The sequence below is a fragment of the Cervus elaphus genome, chromosome 24 (genome assembly GCF_910594005.1).
Source record: "Cervus elaphus chromosome 24, mCerEla1.1, whole genome shotgun sequence".
NCBI lineage: Eukaryota > Metazoa > Chordata > Mammalia > Artiodactyla > Cervidae > Cervus > Cervus elaphus.
The window spans coordinates 33,337,792-33,365,535 of NC_057838.1; the positions used below are offsets into that span (position 1 = coordinate 33,337,792).

The 27,744-nt window shown below is 48.3% G+C and overlaps 1 protein-coding gene across 1 annotated transcript; it reads right to left on the minus strand.

Moving 5' to 3' along the window:
- Nucleotides 1-674: 674 nt before the first annotated feature.
- Nucleotides 675-27,744, minus strand: EDEM1 (ER degradation enhancing alpha-mannosidase like protein 1). Its single transcript, XM_043885856.1, has 12 exons — nt 27,092-27,744; nt 21,645-21,717; nt 18,416-18,519; nt 17,071-17,242; nt 15,854-16,037; nt 14,598-14,772; nt 12,533-12,653; nt 11,909-12,079; nt 9,834-9,907; nt 8,883-8,979; nt 6,565-6,768; nt 675-4,440 (listed from the first exon to the last, which is right to left on the minus strand). The coding sequence occupies exons 1-12, from the start codon at nt 27,601-27,603 to the stop codon at nt 4,351-4,353; spliced, it is 1,977 nt and encodes a 658-aa protein (XP_043741791.1). The 5' UTR covers nt 27,604-27,744; the 3' UTR covers nt 675-4,350.

The following is a 27,744-nucleotide window of genomic DNA, read 5'->3' on the forward strand; positions in this document are numbered from 1 at the left end:
CTCGGCTTGTCAGGCAGACTAGCCCATGGGACTTCACAAACACCCACCCTGCCTTACAGGGGCATGCGTTCTGGTACCAGCAGGCACTTCCCATCTCGAGACTACCCTTCACCCTGTAGCAATTCATGATTTTTATAAAGGCCCATCAATATTGCCAGCACACAGAACTGGCACGGCAGGATCTCACAGGGGCCAAATCAGCAGACTCCTTCTAGACACGGTCATGACTCGGGCAGCAGTAGGTACGGTGGCCACCCCTCCGAAAGCTTCCTGGCTCGCGCTGCCTCTGGACCGTGAATCCCATGTTAACCTGTAAGAAGCTGGGAGAAAGGAACTGCTCTGCTTAAGATAACAGAGAGAACTGCTTCCAGGCTCTAGAGAGACTTGGATAAATGGCACCAAGAATTGCGAGTGAATCAGTGCCTGGGAGAAAGAGGCCAAGGTGAAGAGGGTAGGGACGGGACAAAGGTCATCAGAAGTGGCTCTGACCCATATGTGAAGGACGGGTAAATCACGGCGTGGCAGACAAACTGCAGTGGTATTACTCAGGGCTGAGCTGTAAAAAAACAACATAAGGTTTTTATTCATCCAGTTTTATGTTTCCCTTAAAGACTGTGCTCCATATAATGTGCATATGTGAGTACATAAAACAGAAACAAAATGACAACTCAAAAAAAAAAAAAAAAATTCTTTTAATAAAAATTACTCATAAAAATCCTAATAAATTTCCAAGAGCAAGATATTTCTTAGTACATTTATAAAAGAACATTTGCTCCTTTTACAAAAAGCTCCCTTTTAATTTAAATACATTTCTTATTTACAGGTTACACATAAAATATCATTTATAGTTGCAAAGCATATTGCACATTACAGACAGAAGCATTTGTGTATTTCAATAGGTTTTCCCAGAGTTTCCAACTCTAGATTTTTTTCCTTTTGTAAAAACAGATTTACCTTTCTTGGGCATAATAAATAAGAAATACAGCTTGTGTTTTGCTATTTAAAACTAAAAATATCTTTCAAAATATTATTTCTCTGCCTCTCAGAAAGAGGGAAGGGGGTAATGAATCGGGAAGGTCCACAGGTACTCGACATTCTCGCCAGATTCACATCCAGATTCAAGTTGGGAACGCAACCCTGAGCCCTATAAAACCTGGAGACACAGCCCAGAGACCCCCCCTTCTCACTTTCACAAGAGTCCCTGCCCTGCAGGAACAGGCACTAGAGAAGGAGCTGATGTCTGGGAATGCAAAAGGAAAGAAAGATCAGGATTTTTTTTTCCCCTAAAGTTCCTGCTCAGCCACTGAGGGGCTAGGGCAATCATCCAGCCCGACCTGTTAACCAGCATTAAATTTGAAATCAGCAAAAGAGAAAGACCTCCGGAAAAAAGGAATGTCTGATACTGTGTCTGTGAAACCCAAAGCAAAGGATGACAGTTTGCAATCATTCAATCAAGTGAGCTAAGAAAATGGCTGAGGGGTGTTTTTCTTTGGTGGGGGGACACAGCGTGGAGGTGAGAGAGGAATTCAGCTGAGACCCTCAGACTGCACCACGGCACTTTCCAGCCAGGGAGTTAGAGACTAACTTCCATCTGCACAGACACCATCCTGGAGCATAAATACCTAGAAAATTACTGAAGTGTGTGCTCTTGCCCTATGACCCAGGACAGCCTCAGAACCTGGGGATGCAGAAGCTCTCAAGGACAGACTTGAACATAGAAGCTGATTTTCACCCAGGCCAGGACAATCAGAGAGCTAGCAAACACTTCCTTCATCACCTCCTCCTCCTCCAGGAAACGGAATCCCTCAGTTACACCATCTCAACCCGCGAAGCCTGCCCTGGAACGATTTAGAACTCTGTGGGGGTAGATTTCAACTAAACCCACAAAGGTAAGGTAGCTTCCCTCAAAGGTTTGGCAAAACCATTTTCATTGGGTCAACTAAAGCGGAGTCTTTAGACACTAGCTGCACATGGGAATGCAAGGATGGTTTGGACTGTTCCAAAGCATGGAATGTTTGGGATCAGGGTGTTCCCAGGGTAAGTCACAGAGCAAGGAACTTCCCCTGACGCTCCTGTCCTCAGCCCTCCCCTCCCTGATCTCTTCCAACACAGAATAGAAAGAACTGGAAAATCCCTACAGGATACATCACAGTTGTCGACATTCTGATCTTCAAAAGAAAGCACGTTTTGAACGTGGCTCAGAGAACCTTCTCTTGTAACTAGCAAGAGATGGCATTCTGGCATCCAGTCACTGATGGCAATCTGAAAGCTTGGCAACCAGGGTGAAAATGAGCCCCTCACCCTCGGACTCACAACTGGTACAAGTCCAGGGCCTGGATGCTGGGAGGGAACATGTCTCCCATCAACCTGTAGCCCTGAGGTGCTTCTGCAACACTCAGGCCCTGGCCCCTGGTCCAGAGCGGGAAGGGCGATGGGATGCCTGAGCCCACAGGAGGGGGTCTTGGGGGTGTGATCACACAAGAGTGTGATCACGGAGGGCCCACTTTCTTCCCTGAGGTGCCCCATTCTCCCAAGAGGCTCACTGATAGTGCCACCTTGGTTTACCTGGAAAAAAGGTGCAGGGACACTTGTGTATGTGTATGTATTTAAAATGGGATATTTTGGTTTCAATGAAGCAATGAAAACATTGAAAAAATATAGGATATCCTCAAAGAAAATTTCCTATTCAGTAGATGAGACAGTGTTGATAAATAGAATGCTTCTAAAATGAAGGAAAAATGTAAAATAAGAAGCATTTGATGTGTTTTTTCCTTTAAAACAATTTGCACAGTAAATGTTAAAAAGACAGGCATTTATTACTGTGACATTTATTACTGAAAATCCCTTTTCTAGAAATCTCAAAGAACTGAATTATATATCCATTTTAAAAAACAGTAACACAAGTTTTCAAGAAGAATAAAACTCCTCTCTTTTGATAGGAAATGCAATGGCTTATGCAGCACTCTCTTCTAGTTTTAAAAAAACTAAAAATCATTTGAAGTGTGCCAGCAGTAACGGGGGCACCACACACGACCGGTGAAGTTGGAGGTTTTGAAGAGACTTCCTACCCTCTCTGTGGAGATTCATTTCAACCTCCGACGCTACAGGGAAGCCAAGCTCAGGGTTCAAGCCCACCTCTGCTTTCTCTGAGCGCTCTGCACAAGTTCAAAGAGACACAGTCCATTCTCGCTAAGGAAATAATGACAACAAAGAAAAGAGGCGCTTTAGCACGACTTCCTTCCTATATATGCTTGCTTAAAATAGCAGGCTGAAAGGCAAGGACGGGCCAAGAAGTGTTCCCAATCTACCTACCTGATACCCCATCCATCCCCCTTTCACTGTGCTCTCAGCATGGAGCAATGTGAAACCAGCCTGCTGAAACCTCAGCAGCAGCTGTGACACCCAGTGGCCCAGACAAAAACATAAGGCACTGATCGGAAGGCTGCATTACACCCAGACACGGCTCAAGGACGCCAGGGAGTCATCTGGTCATTTCTCTCTCCCGGACTTGGCTAATTGGCACTAGACACAGGAAACGAAAACAAAACAATCCCAACCCAAACACGGTCAGAACTGAGAATCCTTGGTGAGTAGATGCAAGACTCAGATGATCACAGCTATTTTTCTCTCCCTAAAAGGCACCTGGTTCTGAAAGTGGGGGAGATCCTCAGGTAAGCTCATGAGAAACAGAGACCACCGCCTGGAAGACCTACCTGCTAAGCTCTTATCCGGTGATGTGACAACCTAAGAGACTGCCTGTTAGAATTTGGCTCCCTTTGTGAGCAGATAATCTTGTCACTGTGACAATCACACAGGGGGCACAGATGCATAACGGGATTTTTCCCCAGGTGACTGACAGTCACGGGTGGAGACCTGGGAGGGAGCCCAGTGATCCAGAGAGAGGGTAACAAAATACAACAAACAGGGTGGTCAGGGAAGCCACAGGACCTGTTGCACAGACATTCACTCACAGTCCTCTGGTGGAGAGGTGGTCAGGCTGCAGCCACACGCGCGCAGGCAGAGGGGACTTGACTCGACAGACCCCGAAGCAGGAAGCTCTGAGGATCCAGCCAGAGACAGCCCGTCCATGGGGCACGTCGTAAGAGGCCAACTTCTACGTACCTTTCCACTTCAAAGTATATCCTTAAGACAAACCGGGGATTTTATTGAACAGAAGAGAAACACTAAAGTGTGCAAGGATCTACCAGATGTGCACGGGGAGCTGGAAAGAAATTCCTACACCATCGTGGACGGCCAGACTTCCATCCTCCTCCACTTCGGGTCGGGTCTTGGCCTGGCCTGGGATTCAGCTGTTTGGGTTTCAGATGAGAACACACGGGGGAGGGCAGATCAAATCAAGCCAACCATCTGGTCAATCTGTCGCATGTAGATGCTCTTCAGGGGCAGGGCGTATCGCCTCTCATCAGGAACCCGATTGCACTGGAAAGAAAATCAATGAGGTGCCATCTGAATGAGTTAAAACCCTGTATGTTAATCCCTCAGAAGGTGTGACCAGATGACCTCCCCTGGGGTTTCTCATCCTGGCACTGTGGACTCTTTGGGCCTATCCTGGGCACTGCCGGATGGTTAACAGCATCCCTGGGCCTCTCCACCTACATGCCCCTCACCCCTAACCCCCAGCTGTGACAACCAATGTCCCCCAACACTGCCTGATGTCCTTTGAGGAGCACAGGTACCTCCAAGTTTAGGACCACTGATGTAATTTACAGATGAAGATGTAGAGACCCAAGGAAACTAAAGACGTGTACCCAGGGACTTCCCTGGAGGTTAGGACTCCACGCTTCCACTGTACGGGGCACTGGTTCGATCCCTGCTCGGGAAACTAAGATCCCTCTCTCTCAGAGGGGACCTAAGTTTAAGAACCAAACGTGTTGTGTGGAAGCAGTTTCCACCTACATTCATGCCCCTCCTCAGAGAAACACGTTCCTGCTGCTCTTACTAGAACTTGCTTGCCCGGGGCCTTATCTCTGCAAGATCCAGACTGACAGGTCCTTCAGGTGGTCCCCACCCTCACTCCCGGCTCCTGCTTTTTGTAGAAGCTGTGCCTTCTGCCTGTCCCTCTGGAACCTCCCCCTGATCATTCCAGTAGCAGCTGAGAAGCACGCTCCCGAGTGAGCCCTCCTTGTCTTGCCAGCAGGCTAATTTTTCCATCTTCCGTGTCCCAACAGCACTTCACATGGCCTCCTACTGATGAGCACTCCGGGGGAGCAGATCTCCGTCCACACGGGACCCTAAGCCCAAGCAGCACCAGGACCACAGGGACTGGCCCACATCCCCGGCGCCTGGCACGATGGGATCTGGTCTGTGAGGTGAGCATCTCCTTCAGTCCAAGTCAGGGCCCCACCATGCACTCCGCTGTGTGACCGGAACCTTTCAGTGCCTCCCTGCTTCCATCTATGAAGCAGACACACCGACTACCTACCGCTCCCCGGGCTGCTATGAGAACGTCACATACTTAATTTCAGCACTTAGACTGGTGCTCAGCACATGTGAGCTCTATAAATGCTGACTCTGATGGTTACTTTTCCTCTGCTCTTCCCTTTCCTTCTCAGTTGTGTTTTATTCATTTAATCTACACTCCATGGCCTAATGGAAATTTCAAGGACTGTGCTCTGCTCTGGCCTGTCGATTTAGTTCAGAGACTGATAATAAAGACTTTTAATGAGACACGAAGGGAAAAACTACAGTCTGGGACGAGAGGGCAAGCCCTAAGCCAGGTAGCCTGGGGGGAGGTGGCAGGACTCTGGGCAACGGAGGCTTCTCCTGAGGAGGGAGCTGGCGCACAATGCAGCGTGAGATCGTGAGGTTCGCTCTATCACAGGATGCAGCACCCACGTCCAGACCTTCCTGCGGGGCTCGAACCAACACACCTACCCTTGGCTGAGAGGAAGGACTCTCAGCACTTGTTCCCAAACCTCCCCACTGCTCCCGGGACAATCCAGGCGTGCCCAGTTGAGCCCCCCTTTAAATGGGGCCAGATGTGTCTCACACTTTTAAAATTCTTCGGCTTCACTACACCGTATGGCATGTGGGATCTTAGTTCCCTGACAGCTGATCAAGCATGCACCCCCTGCATTGGGAGAGCAGAGTCTTAACCACTGGACCTCCAGGGACGTCCTGACCCTGTCTCTGCACAGGCTCCCTGGCCCTCGGGCTCCTGGCAGGGCTGGCCCACGAGAAGCTCCAGCAGATGGGAAGCGCTGTGTTCACTTTGCCAGCCCCTTTCCCACACAGTCACAGAAGCCCACCCAGAGCAGCGGCTCCTGCCCAGGGGCCGCCCCCGGCACAGGCTTCTCTGCATCAGGGTTCCCATGACCACCCTGCCCACTGGCCCCTCATCCCGTAGCGCTGACAGGCTGCTGGCCCCACGGTGTCCTTACACCCTGATGGCATCTACAGAAACAGCCCCTTGCTGAAACTCTTCTCAAATTATCCAAGCTGCGGGTGCCAGGAATATTCTGTCAGGAACCCTGGATGACAACGTGATGAGGAGTGTTTTCTCTACCTCCACAGACAAATCACCCCCCGGAGATAGCAACTTACATTGGAGCTGGAGTTGATGACTTTCAGCTCCTGAGGTTTAGGCCTATGCCCAGACTTTCCCACTTGGTCCGGCCCTCCTTCTTCAGAGAAGAACTCCTTCCAGGGTGACTCCCGGAGATGTTCGTCCACAGATATAATGTGTCCCTCAGTTGTAAACATGTATCTGGTTCCAGATTTGTGTACTGGGTTCTCCTCATCAAAGAGCTAGTGGGGTAAAAAAAAATACAGATACAATTGTAGCATGTTTGGAACTAATTCATGTGAGTCCAGACTACTTAGAGATAGGAATTTGCTAAGCTCTCAGACCAACCCAGGCTGTGAGGTGTGCATGCTAAGTGGCTTCAGCCAGTCTGACTCTGTGACCCTATGACTGGTAGCCTGCCCCGCTCCTCTGTCCGTGGAATTTTCCAGCCAAGATTACTGGGGTAGGTTGCCATGCCCTCCTCCAGGAGATCTTCTTGACCCGGGATCAAACCCACGTCCCTTATGTCTCCTGCATTGGCAGGCAGATTCTTTACCACTAGCAGCACCTGGGAAGCCCGTGGGGCAGAATCAGCAGTTATGTTTAAGTTCAGATGTCTGAACTTCCCTGACCCCACCTAGACCTAGAGGTTAGAAAGCCCAGGGCTAAGACCCCAGTGACACTAGCCTGTATAGGCCCCAGATGGTGCTCCTCGCCCCGCTCCCCTGAGAGTTCAAGTGCTGGGGTTCAGGAACTGGCCCCCACCTCAGCCCTAAACTGTAAAAACTCCAGAGAGAAGGAGGTACATGGCTTATTCTTCACCGGACCCCCAGGGTCTGGCCCTGACACACATTCCTGCATGGGTCTGTGGGAGCAGGGCACCCAAGGCGGTCCCTTCCTTCAGCAGTGGACGTGAGGGTGAAGGGTGCAGCGAGGGCATCTAGAAAGAAGACCTGCCTAGCAGAGTAGGGACAGGTCAGAGTGGGAGAAGGCAGGTGTGCAAAAAATGACAAACAAGGCAAAATGTAGAAACAGGTCTCTTCAAGATGGGAAAAAACCTTACAGGCATCTCAAGTATTTTACAAAGGAGAAAAAAAACACTCAGTGGGGCTGGTCTGTGTTTACACAGCTCGAAGGAGAAGAACATGGCCAGTCCAGATTCTCCCCCTCCCCCATGACCGGATCGAGTTCTTTCTCTTCAAACACCCTGGGGGTCTCCTTCATTCACTCACTCCAGGATTTGCCCCGTGAGCATCCCAGATGCCAAGGCTGTGGGACACGATGTCTGGAAGAACCACCTGAGCCACTTGGCAGAATGACAGACTCCTGTGCCTGCTTCTGAAGCTTCCAACTCAACATGGCTCTAATCTTAACAGGCTGACTCCAATCCAGCTTCCCCCGGGGCTTGGAAACCACTGAACTAGATACAGCGAACCTATCACCACTGATGGCTATCTCCGGATCTTGGCCTAAACACCCTGCTGTTTCCCCACCAGGAAGTCCCGACCTCTGGAGCCTTGAGAGAAGAAAAGCAGCTTCATGCCCTGGTGCCAATGCCTCACACGTCTACGGCTGAGCAGCCGAGTGGAAAGAGCATTGGACAAGGTATCAGGGCCAGTGCTCAAGCCTCGGCTCTGCCACGTCAACATCCCCGGAACCCAAGGGAAGTGCCCTGACCTCCCTCCAGAGATGGCAGATCCCAAGGGGAAGAATGAACACCGACCAGATGATCCCAAAGGTTTCTTCCAGATCCAAAAGTTCAGTTTCTACCCAAACTGGTGAGCATGTGTGTCTGGATAGGGAGCTGGCCGGGCTGTGGGTCTCACGAGAGCACAGGTGTCAGGGAAAAGGAGATCAGAGACCCTGCTCTTTTCCTCAGAGAAGCCTTCCGACCCCCAGGCTCACAAGGGTCCCCTAGGCACTGCTGTCTGCACTCCACACACTGTGTGACGCTGGTCTCTGTGTGTGTGTGTCCTCGGCGGTACTTCCTCCATGAGGCCAGGAACCACAGGAGACACAGCAACACGCTTTTGTTCTGACAGGGTGGCACCCTGGGCCAGCGAGATGCCCAGCACGGAGCAGTGCCTGCCCGTGTGTGACAGATGGAAGCAAAAGGCACGCCTGCTTGCTGCATAGCACAGGGCCATGCTCTGCGATGACCTACAGGCGTGGGATGGGGGTGGGGAGGTGGGGGACTCCAGAGCGAGGGGACATGTGCATACTTACGGCTCATTCATGCTGTCATACGGCAGAAACCAACACAACATTGTAAAGCAATTATCCTCCCACTAAAAAAAAAGGCACGCTTGCTTTCAGCAGAATGAAACGCTCTGGGTGAATCTCACAGCACACGTACCAGATACAGGTATTTACAGGTCTCGCTGAGGAAGAAGCTCTCCATCCGGTCCTCCTTGGACTTGTCGATGACATGATGCAATGTAGCGTAGCCGCACCTAGGAGACAATCGTCCGGTCAGCCCGCAGTGCTCCCTCCCACCTGCTCGTTCATTTAAGAGGCAGAAGCAATCTATTAACAGAATAACCAAATGATCAAACACCACAGGGAAAACAAAATAGGGTGAGTTTAAAGGCTACCTTTTTTTTTGGCCTCAACTAACTGACTGCAAATTCATTAAAAAGTGGTCTGGCAGCCAAATCACCAGGTGAATGGTTGGGAAAGGGCTATGAGGGTGGTGGAGAATGTTTACCAAAAGCAAGACAAGACACCAAGAAAAATGTCTGGCAGCAAATTCTAAAGGACTGATTTACATTTCATATCCCAATACTTGTAGACTGACTTCTCATTCGGATGGTCTAAAACAGTATTTTGTAAGAAAATATTTTTATTACTACTAGGTTAAGAAAAGCAGGTCACAAAATTTAGTTTTTATACATATATACACACATTACAGACATATATAAATGTATAAAAAAGAGTGTAAGACTCTATACTTAAATGCTAATGGTAGTTATCTCTGCATACGGAGATCACAGTGATAATATTCTACCTCTATATTTTCTATACTCCCTAAACTTTTTAGTATATGTATTATTTGTATAACAGGGAATTAAGTTACTTAAAAAGAGCCCATAGAGTCTGCTGGAACTCTACAGGAATAAAGGTGAAAAAAATTTTAATTCACACTATAATGGGCAGGTTCTACTACACAAAAAGTAAGGAATCTCCCTGCAAAATTAACATTAAGGCTCTGTTCTAAAAAGTAAAACACAAAATAGAATATTATTACCCCAGAATGACTCAAAATAAAAGTGGTCAACAGGAAAAGGAAGGAACTTAGGAAACTAACTTGACTTTTGTGTACTTTTCCAGACTCTGCAGAATGTCCATTCCTACATGGAGGTAGAAGGGATTCTTGGTTGCCTAGAGAGAACATGAGAGAATGTGATCCAGCGGGGCCTGGGAGACATGCCATCCATACACACTGCTGCCTGCAGGGCTTTCCCAAGGAGGCGTGGTCACTTTACCCTGCAGGGTCTTGAGCGTTAAAGGACTAAGGTGTGCTGTGAATTCTGGTCAAAGTGCACCTCCAACCTGCTTAATGCGAATGTGGGGGTGGGGACGGCAAGAAGGCCTGCTTCCAGGGCAGATTAACCCCGCCTTTGGCTCTCCTGATCCCCATCACGACAGGCCCGCATCTAAGGACAAATCCAGTTTCTGTATTGCCTCAGAACTCTTCAGAAATGTCAGCCGCGAGCACAGGGAAACAGGACTTTGCCTCCATTCCACGCACAGTGCTGGGAAGAATTGCCTGGGGACAAGATTTCTGAAGCATCTGCAGAGGCCTCCACACTCTGTTCTCTAATCGCCCCCAGAACACAGACCTGGGGCTGCTTCCTCTTCTGTCACAGGCTCATAGATGGTTTTGTGAGGGGAAGAAAAATTCTCTGGGAGGGCAAGACTTTCCTCCCAAAACTAGTTTAAAAGTTGGGGATCATCTACAATCCATTCCCAGTGCCAACCCCACAGCAGCAGCAGAAGCAAACGACCACAAAGTCACTGTCTCTGGATTAGGAGAGTGCAGGGAGCGGCTTCAGAGGGCAAGGCGGTAAAGCCGAAGATTTCTTTGCTTCTAAGAAAATAGCCAATGTGAGGAAGAAGCTGCAAGAGGAAAGACGCAGTGACAGAAGCCAAGAGCCTAAACCCAAGGGCAACAGACCTCAGCCTAAGGGGAGGCCTCAGGTGGTGCCCGCATGTACCCTCGGAGTGTGAGTGGCCTGACTCGGCCCTGAGTTCAGGGAGGCAGAATCACAGGCTGGCTCCTCCTGACAGGTTACCTACAGCTCACGAGGTCTCTCTACCTATGAGGTCAATTACCAGCTGCACAGGATTTCTCCCTCTTTTAGAAGCAAATGGCAAGGATTTGGTGGGTTGTTTTTTTTTTTAATTATTGAAAAAATCTAAACTACAACACTGGGAATTCTTCAGTGGTCCAGTGGTTAAGAATCTGCCTTCCAATGCAGGGGACGCGGGTCTGATCCTGGGTCAGGGAACTAAGACCCCACGTGCCGTGGGGTAACTAAGTCCATGTGCCACAAGCACTGAGCCCACACACTCGGGAGTCCGTGCTCTGCAACGAGAGAAGCCCACGCGCCACAAGGAAGACCCAGTGCAGTCAAAATGAAAAAAAATAAAAATAAACTACAGCACTAATCCTGCTAGCAGAGCTCATAAAATCTCCTTGCAAGGGCCTGCCCACTACACATGTCATTATACGGCTGCTGAACGGCCAGCTTCTCAGAAAGTGAGCAGCTCTGGGGCTATATTTGCGAATGGCTGGCAGCTCCTGGTGTGTATATATGCATGGCGTGCACAGAGGTATAAATATCTGCCTTAAACTGTGGAGGAAAAGAGTCTTCACAGTTAAAGTGACATTTCCTCTGGCATTCAAGTAATTTCACAAAAGAGAAGACTATTTTTTTTTAAAGGATTAAACAAAAATAGGTATTCAGATGAACCCCAGGTGATTCCCTTGCCAGCTAAGAAAAAGACTTTGTTCATCTGAATAATTTACACAGCCCAGGGTTCCACAGTGCATGAGGACAGAACTGCGTCCCCCCAGGAGAGTTTTTTGGTCCAATATATTTGGAGAATCACTGTGAGTGCCAAATCTGCCTCTTGACTGTTTTAAGGATGGGAAAAACAAGTCCTGGAGTGAAGCCATGAGCCAGCTTTGCAGAAGGTGGGTCACACGTGTGCGTGACCGCAGACGCCTTCCCTGTCCTGTGGAACCACAGCTGACGCTCCGTGCTCACCAGGCTCTGGGCTGGCGGTCACCCCAACAGTCACTGTGAAGGAACTTGGCTCTCCACCTGACAGCAAGCACTCCCTGGGAACCGACTGCCCCGGTCCTCCCGGCAGTACCTGGTAGAGGAGGTACGTGGACTCCACCAGCTCGGGCCTCAGCGGGTAGAAGAGCACGTCGGGGGCCTGCAGCTGCCAGTTGTACCTCTCGGGGAGGGCCCCATAGCGCTTCCAGATGGCGTAGTAGAAGGCATGCAGGCAGATGGCGTCTTCCACGTCCCCTATCAGAACCTGCGGGAGAGACGCGGGTCCCCAGGCTAGGATGGGGCTCTCACAGTGGCAGAACAGCACACACGGGCCCTGGGCTCCCCCTCCACCCACTGGCTATCTGATCCACACACATAGCCGGACACAGACCCAACCAAAGAGCTGCCTGTGGGACAGACGCCACCCCCATCTGGCCACCAGCGCCATATCCCCGAGGACTGCAGAGGACAGAGGCTAGCTCCTCATGAGCAAAGCATCGACGGCTGAGAGATGGACCAGCAACTTCACACCCTCTACTTTTCAGGCAAGGCTTTGCACTGATTCAGTGCGGGGTAATTTTCAAACAGAATAACACACTGTGCCGTGAACTGCCCAATCTGAAGGAGCCAGAGAACGTTCCAGAACCATAAAAAGAAAAGAGGGGACGGAACCCGTTCCAATGACTTCTTTCACTGAGCAAACGGAACTGTGACATACCTGCAGTCCAGGGAAGAAGGCCTGCAGAGAGTCGATCCACGTGTTCATGAGCTGCCCGCTGAACATGTTCACGTTGACGTAGAGGGGCGGGTCCCCTTCCCCCTCGTTACAGGCTTCCCGGCTGAGGAGCAAGCAGAACAGTCAGAGGGGAGAGACACGGCTCTAGCCCTGCTCCTCCGTCAGCCCCCGCAGCTTCACTTCGGTGGAATCAACATCAACCTTTGCTCCCAACACATTCTTTAAACCTTTGGAGACAGACCGCCTCTCCCTGTCAATACAGTACTCTAGCATGAGATGACACCTACTGTAAGACAGAAGTTCTGAAGCTGGCCATCGTAACACGTTGACTTGTCACTGCACTTTGCAGAAAGCACTTTGACATGCAGGTTTGAGTAACATTTCCATGTAATTTGGTATATTTCCCAGCCAATGCAAAAGCATTTCCGTACAGGGCTTCCCTCATAGCTCAGTTGATAAAGAATCTGCCTACAATGCAGGAGACCCCTATTCGATTCCTCGGGCGTGAAGATCCGCTGGAGAACGGATTAGGCTACCCACTCCAGTATTCTTGGGATTCCCTTATGGCTCAGCTCGTAAAGAATCCGCCTGCAATGTGGGAGACCTGGGTTCAATCCCTGGGTTGGGAAGATCCCCTGGAGTAGCGAAAGGTTACCCACTCCAGTATTCTGGCCTGGAGAATTCCATGGATTGTATAGTCCATGGGGACGCAAAGTCGGACACAACTGAGCAACTTTCACTTTCAATTTGGTATAAAGAGTGAGTCAGTTTTGACCTGAGTGGGGAATCCTAGTTCTTTCTGCACAAGAGTCTCATCTCTAATAGAATCCTATACCGTGGGGCCTGGGCCTGGAGGAGCACATCAGAGCAAGGAGCTCACGGATTACCACTCCATTTAGTAAATGTAGGGGCTTTAAAAAGCAAAAAGGACTGAACTCTGGCCAAACAGCCTGTTACCTAAACACAGCACTCGCACGTTCGTACAATAGCTAGGGTGGAAATATGTCCAAGAAAATCCTACCAAGCAGGCAACTCAGTAGCTGTCACTTGCACTGGCCACTAATAGACGCCAAGTGCACAGGGGGAAGAGCCAGGAAGAGAGAGGAGGCAGAGGGTAGAAGCTGCTGCAGCTTCAAATGGCACTTCTCTGCCATCCTGAATGCACAGCTGACAAGCAGCCAACAGTATTGTTTTTAACAAATACGTCATTTTGCTGTATAATAAAAACTAATGCAACACTGTAAACCAACTATACTCCAATAAAAATAAATTTTAAAAAATAAAGAATAATTACTACGAAAACAAACACAGAGGGGGGGAAAATGTGGTAACTGTCCTTCCTCTCATCAAGTATAACGACCGAACCTAACTCCTCTGGAAAGTGAACCAGAACAACTGTGCTACAAGACAGCTCTATGTACAATTAAAGCTGGAGAAACCCAGGGACGTGTCACTCCTTGTGGCAGCCACCCCCCGAGGAGCCCCCAGCGACCCCTCTCACACCTCTGTGCTGCCCCTCACACACTACATCAGCCTTGGTGTGAGTGAACAACAGTCCAGCAGAAGTGCTGGTTGTCATTCCCAGATTAGGGCGTGGAAGCACAGGGTGGTTTCTGGCGGTTCTGTCTCTCTCGGATCTCTCATTCTGGGGCAGCCGGCTGCCATGAGCTGCCTATGGACAGGTCCATGTGGCAAGGAACTGAGGCCTCTGGCCACAGCAGGGAGCAACTGAAGCCTGGGAGGGAGCCCTCCTGCCTGGCCCGAGCCGTGACATGGCTGCAGCCCCCACCAAGAGCTTGTGGGCGACCTCGTGAGAATCGGTGAGAGAACACTCGCTGCTGAAGCCACGAGGTTTCAGGGTAATTTGTTACACAGCCGTAAAGAGCCAACATACCTCTTCATCCCCAAATGACCAGCAAACAACTAGGAGGCAGTAAAATGAGGACAGAGACCAGAGACCGTGAATTACGTGGAAAAGAAAATGAACACTTCACCATACATTCTACCTGCTCAATGAAACAAGAAGACAGACGGTGAGGAGACATACCCTCTTCTTAAGTAGTTCTGAATACTCTGATATGCAGCATTAAACATTTCTAGGTCTTCTTTTTCTCCAAAGAGAATGTAAGATTTCAAGAGGTATTCATAGAAGGAGTCCAGTCCGGCACCCAAGCCACTCTGCTTGCCGACCCAGTGGCCCGTCTGGATGTTCACAACATTGCCTGTGAAAATACGTGGAGCTCGTCAGGACCCAGGCTGGGGGGACAGGGGGCCTCCTACTTCAGCCCAGTGGCCCCTCAGTACCTCCATCCCGCACAGGAAAGAGGAGGCAAGGTGCAAGGCCTCTTGCGTGATTTGACAAATGTAAGCAAGACTGAAAATATCTATATTAGCATTTAAAACTGCTGTATACAAAAGTTTCATGTGACAGGCTGCAAGGGCTTATGGAAAATTTTAAAGTTGACAGTTTGGGGTGACACTGGGTGACAAATGGGGCAATTATTTTATTTCTCCTGTTGTTAAATACAACAAATTTGTGAAAACCTAAGAAATAATAAAAAAAAAACACTTTTAAATGTCAGTGCTTTTGCAATGACACTCTAGGCTCCAGGACCCCCAATCCAATTCCCTCCCAGTGGCAAGAAGAAAATATTTCTCAAAACAAGACAATTACAAGAGGCAACAACCTATTTTAAGATAACATCTTGAGGTACTAAAATACTAATAATTATTGAAGATAAATAATGAAGTACATAGGGGCTCATTACTCATGACCCTTTTTCCTACTTCAGTAGGAAATTGAATTTTTCAGTATGTTTGAAATAATTTCTTAATAACGTCTTGACCAAAATTCTGGAGGAAATAAAGAAAAATCTAATACTGGTTTAATCTGGCTTTCAACCTACTATCACATGGCGAGATTTCTTTAAAGGAGAAAGTCACTCTACCAGTTAACTCTAAATTCCTATATTTGGAACCTCGTACTGAAGCAACATCATTTGCCTCCGAGGCAGCTCTTTTTATAGCATTCCCATTAACAATTATTTTCAAGCGGAATATGCCAAGGGATTCAAATCAGAAGGGAGCCCGCAGATAGGAGAAGCATGATTCCATGCCATCAAACCTTCCAGCCTCCCTTTAAGAGAAAAGTCACAGGCAGGAACACTGAGGGCCCCCCTCTCTGAGTTGTCAATTTTCAGGTTCCGTGGCACAAGGAAAAAGGAGTGGCGAGGAGGGAGGGCCCCAAAGAGGAAAGGAAAGGGGGTGAGGCTCTCGGCGCCAAGGCCTGACAGGGTCCCACACCTAACAATCCCGTGTCGCTGCTCCGCAAGCTCCAAAGGGCTTTCACGGCGCGCCTGGCCACCCACTCAAACGTGGAATCCCCCAGCAGTCGGCTTAGAATCCCAAATTCCACCAGGAGGGAACCGGCACCGGCCGTGCACGTCTCATTATTGCTGTCTGGAGGAACGCCTGTCTTTAGATTCACCTGGGGATAGGAAGAGACAAAGGATTTGTGGCAACAGTGAAGGAACTCGCGTGGCCAGGAGGCCAAGTCGCAGCGACCACACTCCACGAGGCAACCAGGCTCACTGCAGGCGAGTCAGCTCCTGCCTCCCGCTCTACATCGGAGACAAACACGGGGACGAGTTTAAGACACACACACAAGATGATACCAACACCAGAGCCCTGTGTCATTCACAAGGGCCAGTTGTGGGGGAATCACAATAAAGATATTCACTAATATGCCTCTTTTCAGCAGATGTCCAGGTTCTCTTCATGGTTAGGCAGCACCAGGCTTTGGTACAGGGGACAAAGGCAAGCTGTAGAATCATGCAGAAATTTTAACTGAGCTGTTATGAAGCCAGTCCTGCTCAGCAAACATTAACAAATCTCGGGGGCTGGGAGAGAAAGGGCACCCAGCGAGAACGTGACAGCCTGTTCCATCATGGAGGCTCCTGAGGTCTGGCAGCTCTCCACTGGTTACCCAGAGGCTGACTCAATTCCCAGAGGAGTTCTGGGCTCAGCAAATCAGATGCCACAAAGATAGAATCTTCTTCCCGATCTTGCATTTAAATCAGCAGCTAACTTACTGGTCTGTACAGGCTTTATTTGAAAGATCCACATGAAATGTTCAAAACAACATACACTGAACTCCTATGGTATACATGTGAGGGTGTCTGGGGAAATGGACCCAGGTCAGAAACGAAGACAAACTCCCCTCACTGTTTTGTTGTAGCACAGGATACAAACCCCACCTGTAAAAGGGGTTAAGAAGACTGAGAGGAGAACGTAACTCCCTTAAGAGGAAGGATAAGTCAGATATGTCCTATGCCCAGCACACAATAGGTGTTCAGTAAATGCTGAGTGAGTTAAAACCTATGTCTATCATATTTAGGGCTAAATTCTCTCAAGGACACGGATTTTCTCTCCCACATCAGCCCCACTCCTCCCCACAAATAAATTCATCAACAAAGAGTGTTCATTCAGGCAGGAAGTGAGTATGGAAACCGTCCACCTACCCGAGGGTAGGGGATCCCAGTCTTGGTGTTTTCAAAGGCAGGGAGGAGCCTTACGGCCAGGTCGTGAGCCATATGCAACAGCTCGTTGTCGTAATCCTTAATCGTCATGTCACCAAAGGGCTGCTTGGAGTCGGTTATTATTCTGTGGGCAGAGAGAAGGCTCCCCAGGACCCTAAGGACAGGAAAAACAAAAGAATAATAAAAACCATGTTGGCTGTAAAATCCGGTTCAGAATGACAGCAGCAAACTTGAATCCTCTATGGACTTAGCACTGCCTGAATCAGAGGGGCTGAACTTACTGGCCCCCTGACATTCCTTCTGGCCCGACAGGGAACAATCAATTGCTAGCTAAGCACACTGTTGAAAGGGAGAAGGTGATCCGTCCATCTGAGCCCACTAAGAATAATCCACTTCTAGTGATAACCGTGTTTGGTCATCGTCATCATCTCATCACAAGGGAGCGGCCTCCTCATATCACTTTTTAGTACTAATAAACTACTCTTGGTTTCTCTCACTTGGGGGAGAAAACTTAGCCAAACAAGAAAAGAGAAAAGAGCAAGATAACAAATACCAAGTAACTTTTGTAGCTCTGGCTGCCAAACAACATGAAATTCTCCAACTTCCGGTGCAGAGGCAAGGAGGGGAAGAGGAAGAGAAGAGGAGAGAATGACCCACCAAGAGGCGGGGGCCACCAGCTTACATCCCCAGCCCTCAGGGGCCATGAGTTCACATCCTCTCCAGCGAGTTGAAGTGGACTGTGACATCTTTCAGAACTTTAAATAAATGCTACATCTGGAATGTTATGCAATGATATAATTTTCAAAGTTTCAGTGGACTAGGAAAGCCATCACAGTCTATCAAACTAAAAATGTGAGATATAAAACATTAGAGTGAGAGATGGAGGAAGTTAGGCGGGTAGAGAGGAAAGGAGGGAGAGAGAAAGATACACAGGGAGCAAAGTGACCCACAAGGTCAGCAGTGGTTTGCTGCAAGTGGTAGGTGAGATGAGAAACTCTGATTTCTTCAGAAATACACAGGGGTTTTCCTAGGACACAGTGAAGGAAATGAGACCAGACCTAAAGTGAAATCATGAAAAACTCTTTTAAAGGAACACCTATCTAAAATCCACATTAAAGTGTCTTTCTATTTAGCCCCAAATGGAATTACCTTGAAATGGCAATTGTTTCCGTTTGATCCATCCAAAAGAGATGAAAAAGGGACAGTGAGCCCACGAGGTCTACATGGACTCCCTAGCTGGACCCCATGGCCTGTGAACCCTCAGAGTGATATTCCCCTCACTCACACACACAAGAGCGGCTTTCAGTCTGTTTGACAATCCTTTTACCTGATTGTGGCCTCGAAGACTTGGACGGTAGAATCTTTGTCAAAGGAAACTGTGTTGATCACTAACTTGACTGCTTTCTGGAACTCGGATGAATTTCCCATTATCTTTAAAAAGAGGAACACAAGCCATTATGATGGCATGCAATGACGCTGAGGTTACATGATCGGAGGAGCTGGGCCACATCATCTGAACATCTGTACGTGCTATGGTTTTGCCACTCGTGGGAGTAGAAACAGAAAAGCCCAGTTATCTCTTAGAACACATTCTGGGACAGACAGCAAGCCCATTTCCACCAAACTCAAGAACCAGACAGCAAAACTTTGACAATAACTCCTCATAAAATCATTAGCATCCCTCATCACCCCTTCCCATCCTCCCTCAGCTTCACTCTGATCTTATTTAGCAAGGCAGGCATTACAGTTCCTGAAGTTCCTGAAATGAGTAAAAACCAATTCCAAAATTAAAAAAACAAAAAACATGATATTCCCTCTGTTCCTCAAATAATTCAACAGCTTGGGCACTTGGCTCCCAGGAGACTAAAACATCTGGGAAATTGACTCCTTGCTTGTTACCCAGATGTCTGAACACGTTGAGAAATAGTGGTATTATCTTTGGGAGGACAGCATAAGGCCAATGGCATTCAAAACCAACACAACACGCAAGTAACCAGCCCTACGTCCTTTGTAAAAAATATTCTAGAATTATGATTCCTATTTTTGGGTGGGTGGATATGGTATCATTCCAAGCTTCTCTCTCTTATGTGAAGTGCAAATTGAGCATAAAATATGATAAATTAACCTGAACTGAAATGTTTTCATGCTGTTCAAAATTTTATGACCATCCTGGGACTATAATGACAACACAAGGACACATCCAAAAGAAAAAGAAAGAAAAAATAAATGATGTCATTGAGACACTACTTTTTCAAGTGTGTCTTATCTCCTAGTATTTATTGATCTAGTGCATCTTTTTTCTCTTTCTCCCCCTCACTGTTATTTTGCTGTTCCATGCAGAAAAAGTACAGTTTCTTTTCTGGCTTTTAGTTTTGTTTTTCGTTTTTTAACAAGATTATGCAATCCTGCTGCAAGTTGCATCAAGTAGTCAAGAGACTGCTATTGTCTGAGTGTTCCCCAAATACACCTGTTACAGTTTGTTTAAAATGTTAGCAAAAGCAAAGGGAAACCTCAACAGAAGTAACATCTGAAAAAGAAGGCTGCAGTGAACATCAAAGACCGGATATTTCTACCTTGAAAACCACAGAAATGGGTCTGTTTCCCTACAGATGTTCACCAGCAGCCGAATCTGTTAGCAGCTGCAGACGCTGATATGAGCTCAGAGCACCAGCAAGACAGAGGAGGAAGGTTTCAGTGACATATTGTAATTTACCATCTTAGAAGCTACAGAACAGAGTAATGATGCTTTGAAATCGCTCACTCGGGCTTAAGAAAAGCTGGGTTGGACAGAAGCATTACACAGGCTAGACTGCAGAACTTCTCACAGCCTTGAATAGGCTGCTGTGCACTGTGGCTTTCCAAGAGTGGGCAGACTGGGAGATTTCTCAAGTTCGTCTGGGAACAGAATTCTCCTTTGCGGGAGCACACCCTTGGAATCTGAGTTGGGAAATGTCAAGATTCGTCAAAATTCATTTTCTTAACACCTACTGGTACTCCCACACGTGTCGGACACCATGAGGTGTGGACAGAGCGCAGTGATGAACAGAGGCGAGGTCTCTGTGCTTCACAAGCACGGCAGAGAGAGAAAAGCATACAATGGGACCAAAAGAGAGGGCTCAGGGACGAAAGGCGGCCTTTCATAAGCTCTATGTATATGCACATGTCTCGGGATTTTTTTTTTTTTTAAAGCAATACTTGTAGGCTGAGTCAGCCTCTGGTATCTTCAACGAGTTAACTCTAATTAGGGTGAACATACTAGTCTGGGCGGCTTCCCGGGTGGGTTCAGCAGTAAAGAATCTGCTTGCCAGTGCAGGAGACGCCAGGTTTGACCCCTGGCTTGGGAAGATCCCCTGGAGAAGGAAATGGCAACCCACTCCAGTATTCTTGCCTGGAGAACCCCAAGGACAGAGGAGCCTGGCGGGCTACAGTCCACGGGGTGGCAAAGAGCTGGACACGACAGAGTGACTAAACAACAACACTAGTCTGGGCCCATTCTGACGAGTGACGGTAGATACTGACAGGCAGCAGCCGTCACTTGAGAAGGAGAAATTAAAGTGAGAAGGGAAACTAAACTGCTGTGTAACTACAGCCTGGCAGCACGCAACCCTGGACTTCCTGCAGACCGCGAGCCTAGGGGAACACACAAAGACCGCTCAAGCTCTCCCCAAGTTCTGGTAATTCTGCTGCTCGCCAAGACCTAGGACAGCTGTAATGCAAACTTGGCTAGCATTACCCAATTCTAACTCCTGACACTTTTAAACTCTTTTAAGGACAGTTAAAATGCAGGATTGGGAATCGGCTACAGTAAAAATTTTCTAATGGTAAAAGTGTGCTGAAACAATGAAGAAGAGCCAAGAGGTAGTAAAACCAGGTGTACAAGGAAACCTTTTAACATTCTGCTGGAATACAGGCCCTCGCTGTGAAGCAGAGCATATGCATAGGGCAGCCTGGTGATAAGAACCGTGCACGGGGCCTGCCTGTTCTCCACGTGCGAACGTGTGCAGAGGTCTCCAGCTGAGGGAAACCAATAAGGGCTCAGAAGGTAAAGGCAGTCTCCAAGTTGGCAGCCCAAGTCCGGAGTTGGCAGTGTCCACACGCAACTCAGAAAGCAAAGAACACAAGAGTGTTCAGACAGACGGTCTCTTGCAGAGGCTGGGACAGGGCTTGGACTTGCTCTCAGGGAGTCAGGAGCTGTGGGACCTTTCAGGGGGATCTTATCCCCTGGAGATCTTGACTTTCACTTCAGAAATCTTAACTCCAGTAACTGTAAACTGGTTCCTTTAAGGAATAAAATAGTGGGAAACTGGGACAAAAATAGGTTTCCCCAAAATAATGACACTGCCTTCTTCACATTTTTAGGGGGATCACATTTCCCCTCATTTTACCTTCAGTGTTTTTCTTGCTCTCCATGTTAACTTCGTTAAAATAAACAATGACTATGAATACATTCTGAGTATCACATTTCCTGCAATTCTCATCCCTGGGGGGAAGCAAAGGTATTAACTCCAAAATATCTTAATTAACTTCAAAAAAAAATAATAAGGCTGAACACTTACTGCAAGGGTGTCCAACGCATCAACCAGAGTAAGGGAATAATTCCCTAGCACATCATTGATGTTCAGATTTGAACTGAAAAAGAAATGAAATGAAAATTACACAAAGGTACTTTAAAAGAGGGGGAAAAAAAAACAATAAAACTAAACACTCATCAGAAACTAAAATTGCTGGAAGCTTTTATTTATTCAGGGACTACTGTGGATGGATCAGTTGGGCAATGGTCCTTCTGCCACACAAGGGACAACCTCTACAGTGTCACAGGCGAGCAGAGATGCATGCATTTATACTACAGTATAAAAAAAGGGCATGAAACAGGAAGCAAGGAAATGGAAAACAAGTCGTTGCTCTCTCTGAGATCCAGTTTTATCGCCACAGATGATCTCTCTGTCTAGCTTCAAAAAGCTCTGATTTTGAAATCGTTAGGAATGAAAAAGGAGAGTCCTTGTCACATGACCTGTAACTAAAACTTGAATCCAGAAATCAGACACTGCGCAGATTACACACACAAAGCAGCAAATAAATACCTCAACTATGGTCCCCATCTCACTCATCTGTCCTTTGGGTGGGGGAATAAATTAACTGCTTTCTACATTGTTTCACTAACATGTCACCCAAGAATCCCACCCCTCCATCCCAGCTCCATCAATCTTGAGGAGGTTTAACAGGATGGAACTTTAACAGAAACAAAGGCAGGGCTTCTCGTAAGGAGAGCTGTGTTAATGCTTCTGCCACACACCTCCTGCCCCACAATCAGCACCCATCCTGAAATCATCTTCAGGTGCCAACTTCAGGACCGCAGCGAGGTTAACTGACAAGTTCTTTGTAACGCTAAAAAAGCCACCAAGACAACAATAATTTATCTGGGAAAGGTGGGGATGGAAAAAGAGTGAAAGTCATAAAGTTAATTTGACAAATTCTAGGGGGCTCAGTTATTCCCATCCCATCCCCGCAGACCCAGGAAGTACTAATAACTGCAGAAGCTTGAAAACATTTGGAACTGAGGAGAGAAATGAAAAAGATGTAAGTAAGGAGGGAAACAGGATGACTGTTTAAAGGTTATGAGTATGAAAGACCACAGTGAAAAAGCCATAGTTTTGTTTTCAGCAACGGATGCACCGATATTATGACATCTTCCATCCAATCCCCAGACCACGTTACCGACTCCTTGGGTGTCTCTAAAGGGTCGTGTCCCACAGCCCTGGGGACAGCAAGCATCTCTGTGTTCCTGATGCTTGCTCTGCCTCTCAGAGGCCTCCTGTGTGCCTTAGCTGGGGCGAAGCAGGCCCCATGTGGCGCAGGTGCAAACAGCTCCAATACTTCACATCTTCTCTTACCTGAACGTTAGTTTTATGTTGCTTATGCCACTTAGCCTAAGGCAAAGAACGTATAGCAAAACTTTACCTACATTTTGTGCAGCAGGCTATCTAGAAGGGGCTGTCTAGGAACCCGGGCAAACCCGTGTCTCACAGCCATGAAGCCAGCACACGGCACGGCTGAAAAACCGCACCTGCTGCTTCCAGCTGTTGATTCTTTCTAAACACACGTACACAATCGTAAAAGGTCCTCTCAAGACATGAGCTGTGGGTTCAAATCTGCACTTCCAGGGCAGTGCCAGCCAGAAAGGGTATAGGAAGTATCAAAAGCTGGAGGAGAAGGGCAAAGGAGACAGAGAGATCCTCAATTCAGCCAACTCCAGATCATTCTCCTGGACTTGAATATTTACCTCCCTTGCTTTGCTGTTCATAAACAAAAAGCTGGCTCCAAACACCCATCTCAGCAGAAAATGGGGCCCCTCATCACTTAGCCTCCAGGCTAGATGCTGGGTGAACCGCGTGTGACCACCTTCCCAAGCAATACCCTCTTCTGTGGCATTTGTCGCCCTCTCCACTGGCCCTGGCCCCTGGAAGGACTGGTCTGGAGCCCTGTACTCCGTCCCATGTTTTACTGTGCTTTTGCTTTTCAGACATAGCTAAAAGGGACTCAGGTTTAAATACTTCTCAACAGAACACCCTCACAGTCATTGACAAAGAACCGGTACAAGAGCTGTCACAGGAAAAACTGTATTTATGATAACTGGTACTTCCTTCTCTCCATTCAGTCAGACAAATCCACTCAAAAGATCTAAGGTGTTCATTAAAACACCTTTAAATTATTTTCTACCAGATCAGGGTTCGCTGGTGGCTCAGCTGGCAAAGAATCCGCCTGCAATGCAGGAGACCTGGGTTTGATCCCTGGGTTGGGAAGATCCCCTGAAGAAGGGAAAGGCTACCCACTCCAGTATTCTGGCCTGGAGAATTCCATGGACTGCATAGTCCATGGGGTCACAAAGAGTCAGACATGACGAGCGACTTTCACTTTCTTTTCACCAGATCACTGATACACACTCTTTTCAAATGTGCCAAGAGAGAAAAATAGAAAAATGGAGAGGGGAAGAAAGGAAAAAATAAACATCACAAAAGCCTCTGGGCCTAACAGCACCAAACTCTTATGATTCCATTCAGGCCAGCCCACCGTGCAGTTAAGACTGCAGACCTGTTCTGTAGAGATCTTCTTGATCACCATCCAGCCTGGCCAGGAACTCAAACTTCTGGTACAGGAACGGGTACTCAAGAATTGGTAACAGGCTGGGCTCAAAAGTGCTCGTCTTTCCACATAAGTGGCTGCCAAACCACGATGGCACCCCACTTAATTCATCACCTATGGCTATTCATGACCCTCATCCCACTCTGAATTTTTAAGGTTCTTCTCAACCCAGAACAGAGAAGATGGAGAGAACGTTGGCCTTTCATAGGAAATTTCTGGTAATGTTCACAAAGAGTGTTCAAAATTAAAGGTATGTGTTTAAAAAAAAAAAAAAAATTCCCACATATACTTAACCTGTTCAGAAAGCTACCTGGTGCTGGGGTAGGCACAGAGTAGTGCCTACAAACAAACAGTCCCTGTGTTCCAGGGATTTGATATTCTGGGGAGACAAGACAAAGGTACAGGAAGGTGAACTCACAACAGTATTCAACTGTCATGCGATATTAAAACGTGGAACGGTAGCTTCAAGGAGAGGACCTAAAAGGAGAACTGAGTAGATCAAGGACAGTCATCTTCAAACAGTTCAATGACGTCATGGAAAAAAAGACTTGCGCCTGATTCTGAACAGGCCAGGATTTCAGGAAGGAAGAGGAATGTGGAGGAGCCATCCTAAACAAGAGGTGCCTAGGAACCAGTCCATGTGGGAACCAGTATAGGTTTGGTTTGATTTGCTTTCTTGTTTGAACTGCAATAGCGTTGGGCAGAAAGCAAAGAAGGGTCACATACCCGAGGTCTGAAATAACATTGTTGGTTCATGAGATTGCAAATTTTTAATATCCAGATTGACTTGAAGGAACCTGAATTTGGATCCTCCAACCCAAACTGGGGGTGTGAGAGGAACTGAGCTTGCATAGTGATCTGTAGCTGGACAGAAACAGTTGCTATTTTTAAAGTGTTCTGGTTTTATTTATTTCATGTCAATACTCCTCACCCTATCTCCAGTCAAACAAGACAGGCAAGTTAAGCCTTAAGTAAATGTGACTACAAAGAAAAGACACATATGTTTAGCACTCGCATTTCGTTTCTGTACTTTTTACATATTATTCAAATAGTTACTTTATTTTTAACACGAATCATGAGAATTCACTTGACAACAATTATAAGAATACATCTGCTTAAAATAAATATCTAGAGTATATTTATTACTGGCCATTTATTTCAGAGGTATAAATGTGGCCTACTGCTTCCTCAAAGATACTAAAGTCTGAGAGCAGCTATGTTAAAGGAAAAGGAGGAAGAAAAAATAACCTTTCCCTTTACAAGTGGCCAGGGTCTATTCAAGGCTGCCATAATCCCAGAGCTCTTTCATCTCCTCAAAGACACCAAGGCTGACTAACCAAAAGGTTTATTATTAACCTATGGGCACAACTCTTCTCATACAGTATCCCTTCGACATTTCTAACTCCGTCTTTCCAACAGTAACATATCTATCTGTCTCAAAGCGAGCTGACCCCAACTTATCCAGACTGTCACTGAACAGTCAAATCAAACCACTCATCAGCATATGTCATCAGGAAGCAAAGAAAGTCAGTTAAGCAAAACAACTCAATTTCCCCCAATCTGGAAAAGCCCAGTAATGTTTTTTAAATTTTTTAATTAAAAATTTTCTCCAAAAAAAAATTGAGATAGAAAATACACTTCTGTGTATAAAACCTGATACAGTGAAACGTGAAAAAATAACTCATCAGTTTCCTACAATTCTAGAAAGGCCCGGTCCTTTTCAGTTAATCCAGGATGTGCCCATGGCTTCATGAAAAATCATTCTCTCCAAATGCAATTTAAGACAAGAATTTGTAGATAATCAAACCATTTTTAAAACTCTTCAATCCCCTTTAGTGTATGGGTTCCTTTTTAGGACCTAAGGACTGAACTTGGCTGCTTCTCATCAGGTGAAGGAAATCACAAGCCTCAAATGTCCAAAGGCACCAGCAGCCCAACTCCTCCAGTCCCACCCGAGGGGAGCGAGCCACAGAAAGACAGTCACCTATCCAGTCTAACAGGGTTAGTGTCAAGGCACACTGGTTCCCTCCAACTAGGAGTCCTCAGCTGGGAGTGCTGCCCTCTTGGACTCCGAGGTCAACAGCGGTGACCCTCGAGCTCAGCCTCTGCAAACACAGCTGACAGAAGGGGAGGGCTGGCAGATCTTTCCTCACAGCTCTGCCGCCAGAGTGAGGGAGGTTATGGGACAGACCCTACAGGGCAAGGAAGGTCACCCCGAGTATCAGGACCCTAAATCTGGACCACTCAACCTCTCTCTCCCGCTTCCACCTAACCATCCTCAGCCTAAGGAGCAGCCCCTGTCAATCAAGCAGAAAGAGTGTAGCCCTGTTCTGCCTCAAACTCACTGCATGGCTTTAAAAGTCCCTTCTCAGGATCAACTCCTGAATTTTTATATTTTTATACAGTTAAGTTGAAGTTGGCTAGAAGCGGGGAGGTAAGAGCTGGTCTTGAAGCTGCGTTTCAGTTTCATTTGACGTTCACCTGGAGAAAGGGTTGGAGATGGATGTTCAAGCGCCCCCCTCCACCCCCGGCCCCCAGCCCAAGCCACTCCTCGGCCGTGCCACTGTCCCTTCAGCTCTCTGGGCCTCAGTTTCCCCATCTGTAAAAGGGCTCAGCTGCCCAGTAACTCAGAAATTCCAGGAGAATCAAGACAGAAGACAGCCACGGACCCATCCACGCACCCCCCTGGCCCAGGCCGACCTCAAAGCGGGTGAGCCGAGGCGCCGGGCGCTGCCCCCGGGACACTAAACACCCGGGCACCGCCGGGGGAACCCGGAGGACCTAAGGCTGCACCCGCCCGGAGGACGGAAGGAAGCGCGTGCGGCGCGCGGTCCGGGGCGTCGGGCCGGCGCGGGCTACTCACGGGTCCCCGCGGTCGGGTCCTCGGCCGCGGCAGTGGATGGGGTTGAGCTCGTCCTGAGGAAAGGCGTGCGCCATGTAGTTGTCGTAGCCGAACACGAACATGCCCCGCGCCAGGTCGCGCATCTGGGCGCGCAGCTGCGGTGGGAAGGCGCTGCTGTAGCGCTTCTCATACTCGTCCCGGCCGCGGCCCCGGCCGCCCAGCACGTAGCCCCAGTGGGCCGGACCGCACACGCCCTGCCCGGGCCGCCGCGGAGCCCGCCGCCGCCTCCCCTCTGCCGCCCCGGGGGCCGGCGGCTGCAGCCACGACGGCCCCGACTGCCCCCCGGGCCGGTCCGCTGGCCCCGAGGCGGGAGACGCGGGGCCGTCGGGACCCCTCAGGCGCTGGAAGCCGAAGCTGAGCGGGAAGCGCTGGTAGAAGCCCATGCTGGGCCCCAGCCCGAAAACGAGCCACAGCACTCCGTGGAGGCCAAGCCGAAGGAGTACCAGCCCCAGGACGAGCGCTCGCCATTGCATGGTCGCGAGGGCGCCGCGGGCATTATTTTGAAACGCGGGGGGCCTTCCCCGCCGACCACCGCACCCCACGTCCGCCCCACAGCTCCGCTCACTTCCCCTTTAAGGAACTCCCTCGTGACGCACCAGGAACTGGCCCATTGT